This window comes from Oncorhynchus clarkii, chromosome 30 (assembly GCF_045791955.1).
Source record: "Oncorhynchus clarkii lewisi isolate Uvic-CL-2024 chromosome 30, UVic_Ocla_1.0, whole genome shotgun sequence".
NCBI classification, from domain to species: domain Eukaryota; kingdom Metazoa; phylum Chordata; class Actinopteri; order Salmoniformes; family Salmonidae; genus Oncorhynchus; species Oncorhynchus clarkii.
This window is the reverse complement of record NC_092176.1, coordinates 30,427,763-30,446,826: the sequence shown is the minus strand read 5'-3', so window position 1 is coordinate 30,446,826 and position 19,064 is coordinate 30,427,763. Positions and strand designations below refer to the sequence as shown.

Below are 19,064 nucleotides of genomic sequence, written 5' to 3'. Positions count from 1 at the left end.
GTGCATCAAAACTGGGACCGAGAGACTGAAAAATATATTCTCTCTCAAGGCCGTCAGACTGTTAAACAGCCATCACTAACACAGTGAGGCTGATGCCTTCATACAGAATTGAAATCATTGGCCACTTTAATAAATTGATCACTAGTCACTTTAATAATGTTTACATATCTTGCATTACTCATCGCATATGTATATACTGTATTTTGTACCATCTATTGCATCTTGCCTATACCGCTCAGTCATTGCTCATCCATATACAGTTCAAGTCGGAAGTTTACATACACCTTAGCCAAATACATTTAGACTCAGTTTTTCACAATTGCTGATATTTAATCCTAGTAAAAGATCCCAGTCTTAGGTCAGTTAGGATCACCACTTTACTTGAAACATGTGAAATGTCAGAATAATAGTAGAGAGAATGATTTATTTCAGCTTTTATTTTTTTCCATCACATTCCCAGTGGGTCTGAAGTTTACATACACTCAATTAGTATTTGGTAGCATTGCCTTTAAATTGTTTAACTTGGGTCAAATGTTTCAGGTAGCCTTCCACAAGCTTCCCACAATAAGTTGGGTGAATTTTGGCCCATTCCTCCTGACAGAGCTGGTGTAACTGAGTCAGGTTTGTAGGCCTCCTTGCTCGCACACACTTTTTCAATTCTGCCCACACATTTTCTATAGGGTTGAGGTCAGGGCTTTGTGATGGCCACTCCAATACCTTGACTTTGTTGTCCTTAAGCCATTTTGCCACAACTTTGGAAGTATGCTTGGGGCCATTGTCCATTTGGAAGACCCATTTGCAACCAAGCTTTAACTTCCTGACTGGTGTTTTGACATGTTGCTTCAATATATCTACATAATTTTCCTCACTCATGATGCCATCTATTTTGTGAAGTGCACCAGTCCCTCTTGCAGCAAAGCACCCCCACAACATGATGCTGCCACCCCCGTGCTTCACAGTTGGGATGGTGTTCTTCGGCTTGCAAGCCTCCCCCGTTTTCCTCCAAACATAACGATGGTCATTATGGCCAAACAGTTCTATTTTTGTTTCATCTGACCAGAGGACATTTCTCCAAAAAGTATGATATTTGTCTCCATGCACAGTTGCAAACCTTAGTCTGGATTTTTATGGCAGTTGTGGAGCAGTGGCTTCTTCCTTGCTGAGCGGCCTTTCAGGTTATGTCGATATAGGACTCGTTTTACTGTGGATATAGATACTTTTGTACCCGTTTCCTCCAGCATCTTCACAAGGTCCTTTGATGTTGTTCTGGGATTGATTTGTACTTTTTGCACCAAAGTACGTTCATCTCTAGGAGACAGAACGCATCTCCTTCCTGAGCGGTATGACGGCTGTGTGGTCCCATGGTGTTTATACTTGCATACTATTGTTTGTGCAGATGAACGTGGTACCTTCAGGCATTTGGAAATTGCTCCCAAGAATGAACCAGACTTGTTGAGGTCTACAATTGTTTTTGGTTGATTTCTTTTGATTTTCCCATGACGTCAAGCAACGAGGCACTGAGTTTGAAGGTAGGCCTTGCAATATATCCACAGATACACCTCGAATTGACTCAAATGATGTCAATTAGCCTATCAGAAGCTTCTAAAGCCATCACATCATTTTCTGTAATTTTCCAAGCTGGTTAAAGGCACAGTCAATTTAGTGAATGTAAACTTCTGATCCACTGGATACAGTTAATTATAAATGAAATAATCTGTCTGTAAACAATTGTTGGAAAAAGTACTTGTGTCATGCACAAAGTAGATGTCCTAACTGACTTGCCAACACTATAGTTTGTAAACAAGAAAATTGTGGAGTGGTTGAAAAACAAGTTTTAATGACTCCAACCTAAGTGTATGTAAACTTCTGACTTCAACTGTATTTATATGTATATATTCTTATTCCATTCCTTTACTTAGATTTGTGTGTATTAGGTAGTTGTTGTGGTATTGTTTGATTACTTGTTAGATATTGCTTCACTGTCAGAAATAGAAGCACAAGCATTTCACCACACTATCAATACCATCTGCTAAACATGTGACCAATAAAATGTTATTTTATTTGATATGCTGCTACGTTATTTCTCCTAACCTGCTGCTTAAGTTCTCCTAACCTAATAAAACTAATTGGTTATTTGCTTTATGTGTAAATACTGTATTATTGACAAATCTCATCCATATATCTACTGCTGTACCTTTTTCCTGCTTATACTGTATATTGTCAATACTGTCTATACACATCACATATTTATATTCCAGACTCTGACATTGCTCGTTCAGATATTTCTTCATTTCTTCTTTCTTTTCTTTTATTATTTGTGTGTTATTAATTCTACGGTTAGATATTTACGGTACTGCTGGAGCTAGAAACACAATCATTTCACTGCACTTGCTTTAACATTTGCTAATCTGTGTATGCATCAAATCAACTGTGAATTGATAACCTGTTACAAAAAGTCAAATATGACAAAAGCTGTATCCTTTCTAATAAACACCCATATATTTTGTTTTGCAGTGCAGCACATTCTGTTTTGAATCAAGTTACATTCGTTTTTTGTTGTTGTTCACATATCCTCTCTGATGTACTTCATCCTTGATAGGCTACTTATATATGACCCCATCAAGTGAAGATCATACTCCCGTCAGATCTAAACTACAGGAGGTTGGTGGCACCTTAATTGGGGAGGATGGGCTTGTGGCAATGGTTGGAGCAGAATCAATGCAATGGTATCAAGTACATCAAACACATGGTCACCATTTGCTCCATTCCAGCCATTATTATGAGCCGTCCTCATCTCAGCAGCCTCCACTGATCTAAACCCTTGATGGTGGAGAGCGCATGTTTCTACAAATTACATTTCAAAAGCTGTTAGGATCAGAATAGATCAGAAACACATGGGTTTATGTCAATGTTAGCCGATTAAAATCAACTGCACAATTTACAACATAACATAAAAGTATGTTTTTATTTTAAAAAACGACTACATTTCAGCACCCAAAGAATAGCCCTCTTTGAAACCTTCCCCATCCCAACCAACCTAATTGCGGGCTATTCTTAGGGTGTTAAAATCAGTATTAAAAAAACGTCATTTTATGTGACGTCGGAAGCTCCAGCCCGCTAGTCTCAGAACAACTCAGTCGAGGAGTTTAGTTTAGTCGGCTATGTCAATTTGGGCATTCCAAAACGTCAATATCTCCCTCCCGATCTCAACCCTATCTCTCTTACACACACACGTCAGACTGCTTATTAAGCAAACCCAAGGGCGTGTCTAGTAGAGAAAGAGAGAGAGAGATATATAGATATATATATATAGAGAGAGTGTGTGTGTGTGTGTGATCTCCTCCCACTCCGCAGCCGGTGTCTGGCTGGTTGGGATGGGGAAGGTTTCAAATGCGGAAGTTTCCACCCAGAACGCTGCCACAGCGAAGATGAGGCTTGTGATGACATTTGTGCTAGCAGCGCGGTAGGAGAAGTTACCACTCCGCAGGGAAACTGTAGCTACCACCGCAGAACTGGAGTAAACTGCTCATGTCGTCTTTGGCGAGCGCGGAGCGACGTGCGTTCGCTCTGAAAATCAACAGGTAATGTTCGTCTCTCTCACACACCTTTACGACTTTTCATGATCAGGTTGGTGAACTCAGAGTTCTCATAGGCTACTGATTTGAGCTGTTGTTACGTCAGGCGAGTGGATTCCTATACAGGCAGCTATAACGGAATTACGCTGAGACCTAGATTTTTCTCTATCAAATGTATACCAAACCAAAACTATTGATTTCAAAGTTTAACAAACCATAGAACTCTATGCTACATGCGGGCAATTCCATATAACGGAATTACGCTGAGACCTAGATTTTTCTCTATCAAATGTATACCAAACCAAAACTATTGATTTCAAAGTTTAACAAACCATAGAACTCTATGCACAAGGAATATGTTTTTTTTAGGCTACAAGTTTTTAATGATTTATTATGTGAATTGTTCAAAGTTGTCATTGTGCTGTATGGTTTGTTAAACTTTGAAATCAGTGGTTTTTGTTCTGCATACATTTTAAATCAGAGACTCAGCATATTTCTGTTACAGAGGAATTGCCCATGTTGTGACTGTAGGGTACTCTATCATGGGTGGGTCGCAGTCCTTGAGTTAAATTATGACATTTGCTTTAATTCTCCATAGTTATTTCTTATGAGTAAGGATATTAAACATTGATTTATTTCATTCAATTACCTATCACACATTTAGTTCTAACATCTTTAAAGTAGTGGACTAATATTCATAAAACAAATCCTATTCTATCTATATTAGAGCCTACCTATATTTCCCCCAAAAGACCAACAAACAAGAACACATATTTTCAGTCTACTGGTAGGCCTACTTACTTCACAAAGAGCTTATTGAGCTGACGCAAACATGCTTTTGTATATACAGTGTATGCGAACACCCCTTCAAATTAGACGATTCTGTGCTTCCAACTTTGTGGCAACAGTTTGGGGAAGGCCCATTCCTGTTTCAACATGATAATGCCCCCGTGCACAAATCGAGGTTCATACAGAAATTGTTTGTTGAGATCGGTGTGGAAGAACTTGACTGGCCTGCACAGAGCCCTGACCTCAACCCCATCAAACACTTTTGGGATGAATTGGAGCGCCGACTGGGAGCCAGGCCCAATCACCCAACATCAGTTCCCGACCACACTCATGCTCTTGTGGCTAAATGGAAGAGGGTCCACGCAGTAATGTTCAAACATCTAGTAAAAACACCTTCCCAGAAGAGTGGAGGCTGTTATAGCAGCAAAGGGGGACCAACTCCATATTAATGCAGTGTATTCACAATATAGTGTATTAGCAATGCATGATATGCTATACAATGTATGAGATTGTAAGAAGCTATTTATGAGCTTGGAAATTCCATATCAGTGCCCATGATTTTGGAATGAGATGTTCGACATGCAGGTGTCCACATACTTTTGGTCATGTAGTGTATTTTTGTTGCCTTCATTTCCTAATCATTGGGTTGCCTAAACATCAGACTGAAAAGAAGTCACTGTAAAAAAAGACTAAATAGTCTCTACAAAGCAGAATGTTATGATATTTACACTTTACTGGTTTTATGTGCTGTTGTTCCATTTGGCAGTAGGAGGTGGAGATAGGGTATCCACAAGAAAGGGTTGTTTACCTGACTTTTTGTGGCTCCTGTAGGTTCTGTCGCTTGTATTTGTCTATAAAGGCATTGCACGTGATACACAATATGTAAACAATAGTGGACTATAATCAAATGTCGTCTACCGATGCACGTTTCTCAGCAATCAGCTGGAAGTGTTTGCTGTCCGGTTAGGCTCAGCCATATTGTGCAAGTGTTTGTCATATGTGAATTGCATCAGTATTTAAAATAAATAAAAAATGGAAATACAAACAATATACAGACCAGCATACTGTCAGTCGGGTTGATAACACTAATCTGTGAATATTTTGTCTCAAATTCCTACCTGCAGAAGGACCAACCAGAAATACTTTAGTGTGCGCCCTGGAATTTTAATTTAGGAGCACCAGTGCACCTAGAAAAATAAAATATTCTAGCTTTATTACCTCAAATATTTTTCATTGTGTTCCAAAATGTATTTGTGTGTGCCTACATCTTTCAACTTAGGCGCACACGTGCTCCTTCTAAACCAAAGGTCCGCGTAGAGCCCTGTGTCCTGTGTTTGATCATTTCCTCTCTGCATGTTGTGTACGGTGCCTTCGGAAGGTATTCACAACCCTTGACTTTTTCCACATTTTGTTGTGTGACAGTCTGAATTTTAAATGGATTAAATTGCGAAAAACATTTTTGTCACTGGCCTATACAATACCCCATAATGTCAAAGTGCAATTAGGTTTTTCGGGATTTGCACAAATTAATACAAAATGAAAACCTGAAATGTCTTTAGTCAGTAAGTATTCAACCCCTTTGTTATGGCAAACTAAATAAGTTCAGGAGTAAAAATATGCTTCACTAGTCACATAAGTTGCATGGACTCACTCTGTGTGCAATAATAGAGTTTATCATGATTTCTGAATGACTACCTCATCTCTGTACCCAACACATGCAATTAACTGTAAAGTCCCTCAGTCAAGCAGTGAATTTCAAACACAGATTCAACCACAAAGACCAGGGAGGTTTTCCAATGCCTCGCAAAGAAGGCCACCTATTAGTAGACGGGTAAAACATTAAAAAAAGCAGACATTGAATATCCCTTTGAGCATGGTGAAGTTATTCATTACGCTTTGGATGGTGTATCAATACACCCAGTCACTACAAAGATACAGGTGTCCTTCCTAAAAGTTGCTGGAGTTGAAGGAAACTGCTCAGGGATTTCACCATGAGGCCAATGATGACTTTAAAACAGTTAGAATTCAATGGCTGTGACGGGAGAACTGAGGATGGATCAACAACATTTGACTTACTCCACATTACTAACCTAATTGACAGAGTGAAAAGAAGGAAGCCTGAACAGAAAAAACATATTCCCGAAACATGCTATTCACTTTTTGTCCTGAATACAAAGTGTTATGTTTGGGGCAAATACAACACATTACTGAGTATCACGCTCTATATTTTCAAGCATAGTGGTGGCTACATTATGGTATGGGTATGCTTGTTATTGTTAAAGACTGGGGAGTTTTTTTAGGATAAAAAATAAATGGAATGGAGCTAAGCACAGGAGAAATCCTAGAGGAAAACCTGGTTCAGTCTGCTTTCCAACAGACACTGGGAGATGGCCAAATCTAGGCCAAATCTACACTGGAGTTGCTTACCAAGAAGACAGTGAATGTTCCTGAGTGGCCTGGCTACACTTTTGACTTAAATCGACTTGGAAATCCATGGCAAGACCTGGAAATGGTTGTCTAGCAATGATTAACAAACAATTTGACAGCGCTTGAGGAATTCTGAAAAGAATAATGGTCAAATGTTGCACAATCCAGGTGTGGAAAGCTCTTAGAGACTTACCCAGAAAGACTCAACCGTAATCGCTGCCAAAGGTGATTCTAACATGTATTGACTCAGGGGGTTGAATAGTTATCTAGTCAAGATATATTATTTGATTTTTCATACATTTATTACAAATGTTAAAATTTTCTTAAACTTTTACATTTCAAACTATTTAGTGTAAATCGTTGACAATTATATCAATTTGAATCCCAATTTGTAACACAAGAAAATGTGGAAAAAGTCTATGGGTGTGAACTCTCTGAAGGCCCTGTGTATGTGTGTGTATATATATATATATATATATATATAGCCCATCTAGCAGCCCAGTCAGAGAGGTTATAAATGAGAGGGCTGCAGTTATTGTTCCTCCTCCTACACACTGACCAGGTGGAGAGGAACTAGTCTACATGAGACCATTGTGTGTCATGCCTTTAGTCCACTGATACAACAAATGTATCTCTCTCATGACCTTATAGACATCTTTAGCTTTACACTATAGACATGAGTTGTAACTTTTGAGCTGTTACAATGGTCATGAAAGCCCTTGTATTGAGAGACCCACACCTTGTTCTTGCTCTTTCGGGAACACTTTGTGGCATTCTAAAATGTATAGTATCCAAATTAGCAACCTAGCCCCAGCTATAAGCTACATTACACATTTATAATTGTGTGTCCTGTTTATGTTCGGTCAGTCCCACACTACAGTGGGACTGACCGAACATAATGAGACAGGCCGTATAGTTGACAGTTTGATTGATGTGGAGAAGATGGGGGGAGAGTCTCTTGTGTAATTTTATTGTTTATTGTACCTTTATATAACTAAACAAGTCAGTTAAGAACAAATTCTTATTTTTCAATGACGGCCTAGTGGGTTAACTGCCTTGTTCAGGGGCATAACGACAGATTTGTACCTTGTCAGCTCTGGGATTTGAACTTGCAACCTTTCGGTTACTAGCCCAATGCTCTAACCACTAGGTTACCCTGCCGCCGGGACTATACCAGTATCGCGATACTCATTAGTATCGTGGCAAGGAAACAAAATACCAAGCAGATTTGACTTCTTTAGGATAACAGCCCTAATGTTGGAAACAAACATCATTATGTTGTCATCCAGAGTCAAATATATTTATTATCCAAGCTATAGCACACCAAATGTTATATACAGCAGGTTTTTAAAGGACCAAAGAGTTTGGTTTGCTTTGTGTTTTTATTTTTGCAATGAATAAAATATTGCGATCCTGGTATCGTCACCTACTGTGTAACAGGGCTGAGGTCCGTTGCTGAAAGGGAGAGCATCTTCAGTTGCGTCTTGAATCCACTGCTGAGCCAGCTAATGGGCTCGGTCTCCACAGCCGATACTGTCCACATGGGTTTTTGTTGCTGACCGTAGGACTGGCTGGTCACCAACTTGTGAAAGGTTAGGATCGTGTGTGTGTGCATGTGTGTGGTTCAGTTCCAGCAACAGTGATTACTCACTGAATTTGACACATTTATGTTGTTGTGGTGAGGATAAGCTATTGTTTATATTCTTGACTGACAATTTATCAGCCATTTGTATTCTTCAAAATGTTAACAAACGGGTCTCAATTTCAGTAAGCTTGAATTAAGTAGGCAGGCAGTTTGGAAATGTACAACAAATCCAGTCAACCCCTTTGGCTCTTCACTGTTTCTCACACGTAAGCAGTTCTACGCATGCACAGATCAGTACATTCCTCTTTCTCTATCAAGATGAAATTAGAAGGAAATTCTACTATGACACAGACAGCATTTGGTTCACTTCTCTTTTCATTTCATGACAGTTTTAAAACAGGAAATACTTGTTTCTTACCCCAGATAAAGGAGGAGGAATTAAAGAGAAGTGCAAATATTTTCTCTCTAGAAAAAAAATCCTGACTGTAAATGTGCTCTTAACTGAAGCAAATTGATTAATCAATTAAAATGTCAACTTGACATATAGACAGTGTTCTTAGTTCTACACCAGATGTTGTCAGTTAAACTGGGCATTTCCACGACAAAGGAATTTACTGTAAGAACTGTGCAGATTCAAGTTTGTTAACAGAAGTAGGGTAAAATCTTCCTTAGTTTTTTATGTGAACACGTTTTTCACAAACTCTACTCAGAGTTTATCTGAGCAAATCTGTTTTTCTCTGGCAGACAACAGTATGTTATCAGTCCAGTCCTCTGGGGCGCTATGGAGTTAACAGGGTAAATACATTGTCATTTGGGTTCTGTCAAGCAAAGCAGATGCTATATTTGACCATGGTTAAGTCGACTATTGTGGAGTGGACAAAAATCAAAATTGGGTTATTCGGTTGCGTGGTTAGAAAGATGTTGCCAATGTCAACTCCACTTCCTGAAAGAGGGTGTTTCTAGGTGTCTGATCCGCAGGGTTAATAAGATGTTATGGTATAATTAAGCAATAAGGCCAGAGAAGGTGTGGTATATGGCCAGTATACCACGGCTAAGAGTTGCTCTTATGCACGAAGCAATGCGGAGTGCCTGGACACAGCCCTTAGCCGTGGTATATTGACCATATATCACAAACCCTGAGGAGCCTTATTGCTGTTATAAACTGGTTACCAACGTAATTAGAGCAGTAAAAATAAATGTTTTGTCAAACCCATGGTATACAGTCTGATATACCACGGCTGTCAGCCGATCAGAATTCAGGACTCAAACCACCCAGTTTATAGTAAGGTGTTCGACTAGCTGCCTCACCTGTAATACTGTTGTTGTTGAGTTGGGAACAATTCCTCTTGTCAGCAGAAGAGAAGGGAAGTCCTAACATTTTGGGAGCATGTCAACAGCCTACCACACAGTCTCCTAATGAGAGGGAATTAAACCATGCTGGATGCTGGGCTGGTTGTCATGGCCTGACTGACTTTGACCTTTCACCTAAATTGTTACTTCAGGAAGTTTGGGGCCCCTCCATTTCTCAATAGAGTTGTGCTGATGCTGGCTTGTCCCACATCATCATGCCTGTGTGTGTGTGTGTGTGTGTGTGTGTGTGTGTGTGTGTGTGTGTGTGTGTGTGTGTGTGTGTGTGTGTGTGTGTGTGTGGCAGAAGTTGTGTATGGATTTAGTGAGTGGATGTGTGTGGCAGGAGTTTTGGGTGGGTGTGTGTGTGTGGCAGGAGATGTGTAGGGAGTTAGTGAGTGAGTGGTTGGGTGTGTATGTGTGGCAGGAGTTGTGTATGGAGTTAGTGAGTGGGTGTGTGTGTGTGTGTGTGGCAGGAGTTGTGTGTGTGTGGCAGGAGATGTGTGTGGCGTTAGTGTGTGGGTGTGTGGAAATAGTTGTGTATGGAGTGAGTGAGTGGTTGGGTGTGTATGTGTGGCAGGAGTTGTGTATGGAGTTAGTGTGTGTGGCAGGAGTTGTGTATGGAGTTAGTGTGTGTGTGGTGTGTGTGTGTGTGGCAGGAGTTGTGTATGGAGTTATTGTGTGTGGCAGGAGTTGTGTATGGAGTTAGTGAGTGCGTGGGTGTGTATGTGTGTGGCAGGAGTTGTGTAGGGAGTTAGTGAGTGAGTGGTTGGGTGTGTATGTGTGGCAGGAGTTGTGTATGGAGTTAGTGAGTGGGTGTGTGTGTGTGTGGCAGGAGTTGTGTATGGAGTTAGTGAGGGGGGGTGTGTGTGTGTGGCAGGAGTTGTGTATGGAGTTAGTGAGTGGGTGTGTGTGTGTGTGTGGCAGGAGTTGTGTATGGAGTTAGTGAGTGGGTGTGTGTGTGTGTGGCAGGAGTTGCGTATGGAGTTAGTGAGTGGGGGTGTGTGTGTGTGGCAGGAGTTGTGTATGGAGTTAGTGAGTGGGGGTGTGTGTGTGTGTGTGGCAGGAGTTGTGTATGGAGTTAGTGAGTGAGTGAGTGGGTGTGTGTGTGGCAGGAGTTGTGTATGGAGTTAGTGAGTGGGTGTGTGTGTGTGGCAGGAGTTGTGTATGGAGTTAGTGAGTGGGTGTGTGTGTGTGGCAGGAGTTGTGTATGGAGTTAGTGAGTGGGTGTGTGTGTGTGTGTGGCAGGAGTTGTGTATGGAGTTAGTGAGTGGGTGTGTGTGTGTGTGGCAGGAGTTGTGTATGGGGTTAGTGAGTGGGTGTGTTTGTGTGTGTGGCAGGAGGCTGTGTGTGTGTGTGTGTGTGGCGGGAGTTGTGTATGGCGTTAGTGAGTGGGTGGGTGTGTGTGTGTGTGGCAGGAGTTGTGTATAGCATTAGTGAGTGGGTGGGTGTGTGTGTGTGTGTGTGGCAGGAGTTGTGTATGGCGTTAGTGAGTGGGTGGGTGTGTGTGTGTGTGTGTGTGTGGCAGGAGTTGTGTATGGCGTTAGTGAGTGGGTGGGTGTGTGTGTGTGTGTGTGTGTGACTGGAGTTAGTGAGTGGGTGTGTGTGTGTGGCAGGAGTTGTGTATGGAGTTAGTGAGTGTGTGTGTGTGGCAGGAGTTGTGTATGGCGTTAGTGAGTGAGTGGGTGGGTGTGTGTGTGTGTGGCAGGAGTTGTGTATGGAGGTAGTGAGTGGTTATGTGTGTGTGTGTGGCAGGAGTTGTGTATGGAGTTAGTGAGTGTGTGTGTGTGTGTGTGTGTGGCAGGTGTTGTGTATGGCGTTAGTGAGTGAGTGGGTGGGTGTGTGTGTGTGTGTGTGTGACTGGAGTTAGTGAGTGGGTGTGTGTGTGTGGCAGGAGTTGTGTATGGAGTTAGTGAGTGTGTGTGTGTGGCAGGAGTTGTGTATGGCGTTAGTGAGTGAGTGGGTGGGTGTGTGTGTCTGTGTGTGGCAGGAGTTGTGTATGGCGTTAGTGAGTGAGTGGGTGGGTGTGTGTGTGTGTGGCAGGAGTTGTGTATGGAGGTAGTGAGTGGTTATGTGTGTGTGTGTGGCAGGAGTTGTGTATGGAGTTAGTGAGTGTGTGTGTGTGTGTGTGTGTGGCAGGTGTTGTGTATGGCGTTAGTGAGTGAGTGGGTGGGTGTGTGTGTGTGTGTGTGTGTGACTGGAGTTAGTGAGTGGGTGTGTGTGTGTGTGTGTGGCAGGAGTTGTGTATGGAGGTAGTGAGTGTGTGTGTGTGTGTGTGTGTGGCAGGAGTTGTGTATGGCGTTAGTGAGTGGGTGTGTGTGTGTGTGTGTGTGGCAGGAGTTGTGTATGGAGGTAGTGAGTGTGTGTGTGTGTGGCAGGAGTTGTGTATGGCATGAGTGGGTGTGTTTGTGTGTGTGGCAGGAGGTGTGTATGGCGTTAGTGAGTGGGTGTGTGTGTGTGTGTGTGTGGCAGGAGTTGTGTATTGAGTTAGTGAGTGGGTGTGTGTGTCTGTGGCAGGAGTTGTGTATGGAGTTAGTGAGTGGGTGTGTTTGTGTGTGTGGCAGGAGGTGTGTATGGAGTTAGTGAGTGGGTGTGTTTGTGTGTGTGGCAGGAGGTTGTGTGTGTGTGTGTTTGTGGCTGGTGTTGTGTATGGCGTTAGTGAGTGGGTGTGTGTGTGGCAGAAGTTGTGTATGGAGGTAGTGAATGGGTGGGTGTGTGTGGCAGGAGTTGTGTATGGCCTTAGTGAGTGGGTGTGTGTGTGTGTGGCAGGAGTTGTGTATGGATTTAGTGAGTGAGTGGGTGTGTGTGCATGTTGCAGGAGTTGTGTATTGAGTTAGTGAGTGAGTGGGTGTGTGTGTCTGTGGCAGGAGTTGTGTATGGAGTTAGTGAGTGGGTGGGTGTGTGTGTGTGGCAGGAGTTGTGTATGGAGTTAGTGAGTGGGTGTGTTTGTGTGTGTGGCAGGAGGTGTGTATGGAGTTAGTGAGTGGGTGGGTGTGTGTGTGTGGCAGGAGTTGTGTATGGAGTTAGTGAGTGGGTGTGTTTGTGTGTGTGTGTGTGTGTGTGTGTGTGTGTGTGTGTGTGTGTGTGTGTGTGTGTGTGTGTGTGTGTGTGTGTGTGTGTGTGTGTGTGTGTGTGGTAGGAGTTGTGTATAGCGTTAGTGAGTGGGTGGGTGTGTGTGTGGCAGGAGTTGTGTATGGCGTTAGTGAGTGGGTGGGTGTGTGTGACTGGAGTTAGTGAGTGGGTGTGTGTGTGTGGCAGGAGTTGTGTATGGAGTTAGTGAGTGGGGGTGTGTGTGTGTGTGTGTGTGTGTGTGGCAGGAGTTGTGTATGGCGTTAGTGAGTGGGTGTGTGTGTGTGACTGGAGTTAGTGAGTGGGTGTGTGTGTGTGGCAGGAGTTGTGTATGGAGTTTGTGTGTGTGTGTGTGTGTGTGTGGCAGGAGTTGTGTATGGAGTTACTGAGTGGGTGGGTGTGTGTGTGGCAGGAGTTGTGTATGGCATTAGCGAGTGGTTATGTGTGTGTGGCAGGAGTTGTGTATGGAGGTAGTGAGTGGGTGCGTCTGGCAGGAGTTGTGTATGGCGTTAGTGGGTGGGTGAGTGTGTGTGTGTGTGTGTGTGTGGCAGGAGTTGTGTATGGCATTAGTGAGAGGGTGGGTGGGTGTGTGTGTGGCAGGAGTTGTGTATGGCGTTAGTGAGTGAGTGGGTGTGTGTGTGTGTGTGACTGGAGTTGTGTATGGTGTTAGAGAGTGAGTTAGTGAGTGAGTGGGTGTGTGTGTCTGGCAAGAGTTGTGTATGGAGTTAGTGAGTGGGTGGGAGGGTGTGTATGTGTGTGAGGAGTTGTGTATGGCGTTAGTGAGTGTGTGTGTGTGTGGCAGGAGTTGTGTATGGAGTTAGTGAGTGGGTGGGTAGGTGTGTGTGGCAGGAGTTGTGTATGGCGTTAGTGAGTGTGTGGGTGGGTTTGTGTGTGTGTGTGTGTGTGTGTGTGTGACAGGAGTTGTGTATGGCGTTAGTGAGTTGGTGGGTGTGTGTGTGGCAGGAGTTTTGTATGGCGTTAGTGAGTGTGTGTGTGTGGCAGGAGTTGTGTTTGGAGTTAGTGAGTGTGTGTGTGTGGTAGCAGTTGTGTATGACGTTCGTGATTGGGTGTGTGTGTGGCAGGAGTTGTGTATGGCATTAGTGAGTTGTTATGTGTGGCAGGAGTTGTGTATGTAGTTACTGAGTGGGTGGGTGTGTGTGGCAGGAGTTGTGTATGGAGGTAGTGAGTGGTTATGTGTGTGTGTGTGGCAGAAGTTGTGTATGGAGGTAGTGAGTGGGTGTGTGTGGCAGGAGTTGTGTATGGCGTTAGTGGGTGAGTGTTTGTGTGTGTGTGGCAGGAGTTGTGTATGGAGTTAGTGAGTGTGTGTGCAGGAGTTGTGTATGGCATTAGTGAGTGGGTGGGTGGGTGTGTGTGTGTGTGACTGGAGTGTGTGTGTGTGTGTGTGTGGCAGGAGTTGTGTATGGCGTTAGAGAGTGGGTGGGTGTGTGTGTGTGTGGCAGGAGTTGTGTATGGCGTTAGTGAGTGAGTTAGTGAGTGGGTGTGTGTGTCTGGCAGGAGTTGTGTATGCAGTTAGTGAGTGGGTGGGGGTGTGTGTGTGGCTGGAGTTGTGCATGGAGTTACTGAGTGGGTGGGTGGGTGTGTGTGTGTGGCAGGAGTTGTGTATGGCGTTAGTGAGTGTGTGTGTGTGTGGCAGGAGTTGTGTATGGCGTTAGTGAGTGAGTTAGTGAGTGGGTGTGTGTGTCTGGCAGGAGTTGTGTATGGAGTTAGTGAGTGGGTGGGGGTGTGTGTGTGGCTGGAGTTGTGCATGGAGTTACTGAGTGGGTGGGTGGGTGTGTGTGTGTGGCAGGAGTTGTGTATGGCGTTAGTGAGTGTGTGTGTGTGTGGCAGGAGTTGTGTAATGCGTTAGTGAGTGTGTGTGTGTGGCAGGAGTTGTGTATGGCGTTAGTGAGTGGGTGGGTGGGTGTGTGGCAGGAGTTTTGTATGGAGTTAGTGTGTGTTTGTGTGTGTGTGTTGCAGGAGTTGTGTATGGCGTTTGTGTGTGGCAGGAGTTGTGTATGGAGATAGTGAGTGGGTGGGTGTGTGTGTGGCAGGAGTTGTGTATGGAGATAGTGAGTGGGTGGGTGTGTGTGGCAGGAGTTGTGTATGGCGTTAGTGGGTGGGTGAGTGTGTGTCTGGCAGGAGTTGTGTATGGCATTAGTGAGTGAGTGGGTGGGTGTGTGTGGCAGGAGTTGTGTATGGCGTTAGTGAGTGAGTGGGTGGGTGTGTGTGTGTGTGTGTGACTGGAGTGTTTGTGTGTGTGTGGCAGGAGTTGTGTATGGCGTTAGAGAGTGAGTTAGTGAGTGTGTGTGTGTGTCTGGCAGGAGTTGTGTATGGAGTTAGTGAGTGGGTGGGGGTGTGTGTGTGGCTGGAGTTGTGTATGGAGTTACTGAGTGGGTGGGTGGGTGGGTGTGTGTGTGTGGCAGGTGTTGTGTATGGCGTTAGTGAGTGTGTGTGTGTGTGGCAGGAGTTGTGTATGGAGTTAGTGAGTGGGTGTGTGTGTGTGTGGCAGGAGTTGTGTATGGCGTTAGTGAGTGTGTGTGTGTGTGTGGCATGAGTTTTGTATGGAGTTAGTGTGTTTGTGTGTGTGTGGCAGGAGTTGTGTTTGGAGTGAGTGTGTGTGTGTGTGGTAGCAGTTGTGTATGACGTTCGTGATTGGGTGTGTGTGGCAGGAGTTGTGTATGGCGTTAGTGAATGGGTGTGTGTGTGTGTGTGCATGGCAGGAGTTGTGTATGACGTTAGTAAGTGTGTGTGTGTGTGTGGCAGGAGTTGTGTGTGTGTGTGGCATGAGTTGTGTATGGAGTTTAGTGAGTGAGTGTGTGTGTGGCTGGAGTTGTGTATGGAGTGAGTGAGTGAGTGTGTGTGTGGCTGGAGTTGTGTATGGAGTTAGTGAGTGTGTGTGTGGCAGCAGTTGTGTATGATGTTAGTGATTGGGTGTGTGTGTGTGTGTGTGGCAGGAGTTGTGTATGGAGTTTAGTGAGTGGGTTTGTGAGTTTGGCAGGAGTTGTGGGTGTGTGTGTGGCAGGAGTTGTGTATGGAGTTAGTGAGTGGGTGTGTGTGTTGCAGGAGTTGTGTATGGAGTTAGTGTGTGTGTGTGTGTGGCAGCAGTTGTGTATGACGTTAGTGATTGGGTGTGTGTGTGTGTATATGTGGCAGGAGTTGTGTATGGAGTTATTGAGTGGTTGTGTGTGTGGCAGTAGTTAGTGAGTGTGTGTGTGTGTGTGTGTGTTGCAGGAGTTGTGTATGGAGTTATTGAGTGGTTGTGTGTGTGGCAGGAGTTGTGCATGGAGTTAGTGAGTGTGCCTTATAAGAGTTGTCTGCCTACTGTTTTTATCATGTGTAATAATGAGAGAGATGGATGCCATGTGTTGGCAGAGTGGTTGTGGGTAGCCTACTGCTGTATAAAGGCTGTGTCTTTCAAGTCTGTCTCATGCTGTTGAACTATGAGATTGTTTTATTGACTATATAACTGACTTTATGCCCTTGAGTAAAGCTCAATACACCAACTACACCCCAGCACACCAACTACACCCCAGCACACCAACTACACCCCAGCACACCAACTACACCCCAGCACACCGACTTCACCCCAGCACATCGACTTCACCCCAGCACACCGACTTCACCCCAGCACACCGACTTCACCCCAGCCCACCGACTACACCCCAGCACACCGACTACACCGCAGCTCACCAACTACACAGCAGCACACCGACTTCACCCCAGCACACCGACTTCACCCCAGCCCACCGACTACACCCCAGCACACCGACTTCACCCCAGCACACCGACTACACCCCAGCACACCGACTTCACCCCAGCCCACCGACTTCACCCCAGCACACCGACTTCACCCCAGCACACCGACTTCACCCCAGCACACCGACTTCACCCCAGCACACCGACTTCACCCCAGCACACCGACTTCACCCCAGCCCACCGACTTCACCCCAGCACACCGACTTCACCCCAGCCCACCGACTACACCCCAGCACACCGACTACACCGCAGCTCACCAACTACACAGCAGCACACCGACTTCACCCCAGCACACCGACTTCACCCCAGCCCACCGACTACACCCCAGCACACCGACTTCACCCCAGCACACCGACTACACCCCAGCACACCGACTTCACCCCAGCCCACCGACTTCACCCCAGCACACCGACTTCACCCCAGCACACCGACTTCACCCCAGCACACCGACTTCACCCCAGCACACCGACTACACCCCAGCACACCGACTACACCCCAGCACACCGACTTCACCCCAGCACACCGACTTCACCCCAGCACACCGACTTCACCCCAGCACACCGACTTCACCCCAGCACACCGACTTCACCCCAGCACACCGACTTCACCCCAGCACACCGACTTCACCCCAGCACACCGACTTCACCCCAGCACACCGACTTCACCCCAGCACACCGACTACACCCCAGCACACCGACTACACCCCAGCACACCGACTTCACCCCAGCACACCGACTTCACCCCAGCACACCGACTTGACCCCAGCACACCGACTTGACCCCAGCACACCGACTTCACCCCAGCACACCGACTTCACCCCAGCACACCGACTTCACCCCAGCACATCGACTTCACCCCAGCACACCGACTTCACCCCAGCCCACCGACTTCACCCCAGCCCACCGACTTCACCCCAGCACACCGACTTCACCCCAGCACACCGACTTCACCCCAGCACACCGACTTCACCCCAGCACACCGACTTCACCCCAGCACACCGACTTCACCCCAGCACACCGACTTCACCCCAGCACACCGACTTCACCCCAGCACACCGACTTCACCCCAGCACACCGACTTCACCCCAGCCCACCGACTACACCCCAGCACACCGACTACACCGCAGCTCACCAACTACACAGCAGCACGGCACAGCACACAACGGCACAGCACACCACACAAGAGCACACGCACCAACCACATCACACCACGCACAGCCACCACAGCACACCTACCAACCCCACCACAGCACACCCACCACAGCACACACACCACACCCACCACACCACACCACAGCACACCCACCATACCACAGCACACCCACCACACCACAGCACACCCACCACACCACAGCACACCCACCACACCACAGCACACCCACCACACCACAGTACACCCACCAACCACAGCACAGCACAGCACAGCACACCCACCACACCACAGCACACCCACCACACCACAGTACACCCACCAACCACAGCACAGCACAGCACAGCACACCCACCACACCACAGCACACCCACCACACCACAGTACACCCACCAACCACAGCACAGCACAGCACAGCACACCCACCACACCACAGCACACCCACCACACCACAGTACACCCACCAACCACAGCACAGCACAGCACAGCACAGCACACCCACCACACCACAGCACACCCACCACACCACAGTACACCCACCAACCACAGCACAGCACAGCACACCCACCACACCACAGCACACCCACCACACCACAGCACACCCACCACACCACAGCACACCCACCACACCACAGCACACCCACCACACCACAGTACACCCACCATACCACAGCACACCCACCATACCACAGCACACCCACCACACCACAGCACATATTCTATCCTTGAGTTGAGTCAGAAGACTCAAGCATGTGTTTTGGTTTTCCACCCCTACTACTAATTTTTAGGTTTATATCTCAGCAGCAATTGTTCAAAACTACAGTAGGAGATATGTACGCATGATGATTTGATTTGGATACTGTACAAGCATATACTGTACAAGAATGCAATCATGGCATTGTACAGGAGCTTTTTTTGATTCCAGCCCTAACATCCCAACATCCCAACTCAAAGTTGTATGTTTACAGCTGGTGTTATATATTGCCAACCCATGGAACAGCCAGTCTAGACTCGCATTCCTTAGGCATACATGAAGGTGTGGAGCATACCAGAGGTATTCTTGAGTGATGGCCCTTTTATTATGTAACTCTCCTGGCAACAACACCGTCCCAGTGGAGAGTTTATCTGTGTTTTATGCCATGCCTCCTGTAATATGGGTGAACTATCCTTTTACCAGGAGCCCACTCACACACTGCCTAGTCTCACTGAGCGGGTTAGGAGAAGCTGCAGCCACATGGCTCTGAAGTTCAGGACCTGGGCGGGACTCAGGCAGTCGAGAGGAGAGCGGTATGCCAATGTACACAGAGCAAAGTTCAACCAGTTAAAAGAGCCACAGCCCAGAGCCACACGCACCACACAGTGGTACC

The 19,064-nt window shown here is 46.0% G+C and overlaps 1 protein-coding gene across 1 annotated transcript in view; it reads left to right on the top strand.

Moving 5' to 3' along the window:
• The first annotated feature begins 3,472 nt into the window (after positions 1-3,472).
• Positions 3,473-19,064, top strand: part of LOC139389344 (dedicator of cytokinesis protein 8-like) — an 88,958-nt gene continuing 73,366 nt past the window's right edge. Inside the window, exon 1 of the mRNA XM_071136019.1 lies at positions 3,473-3,581. Coding sequence (XP_070992120.1) covers positions 3,529-3,581 — 53 coding nt within the window. The 5' untranslated portion in view covers positions 3,473-3,528. The remainder of the gene's footprint in view (positions 3,582-19,064) is intronic.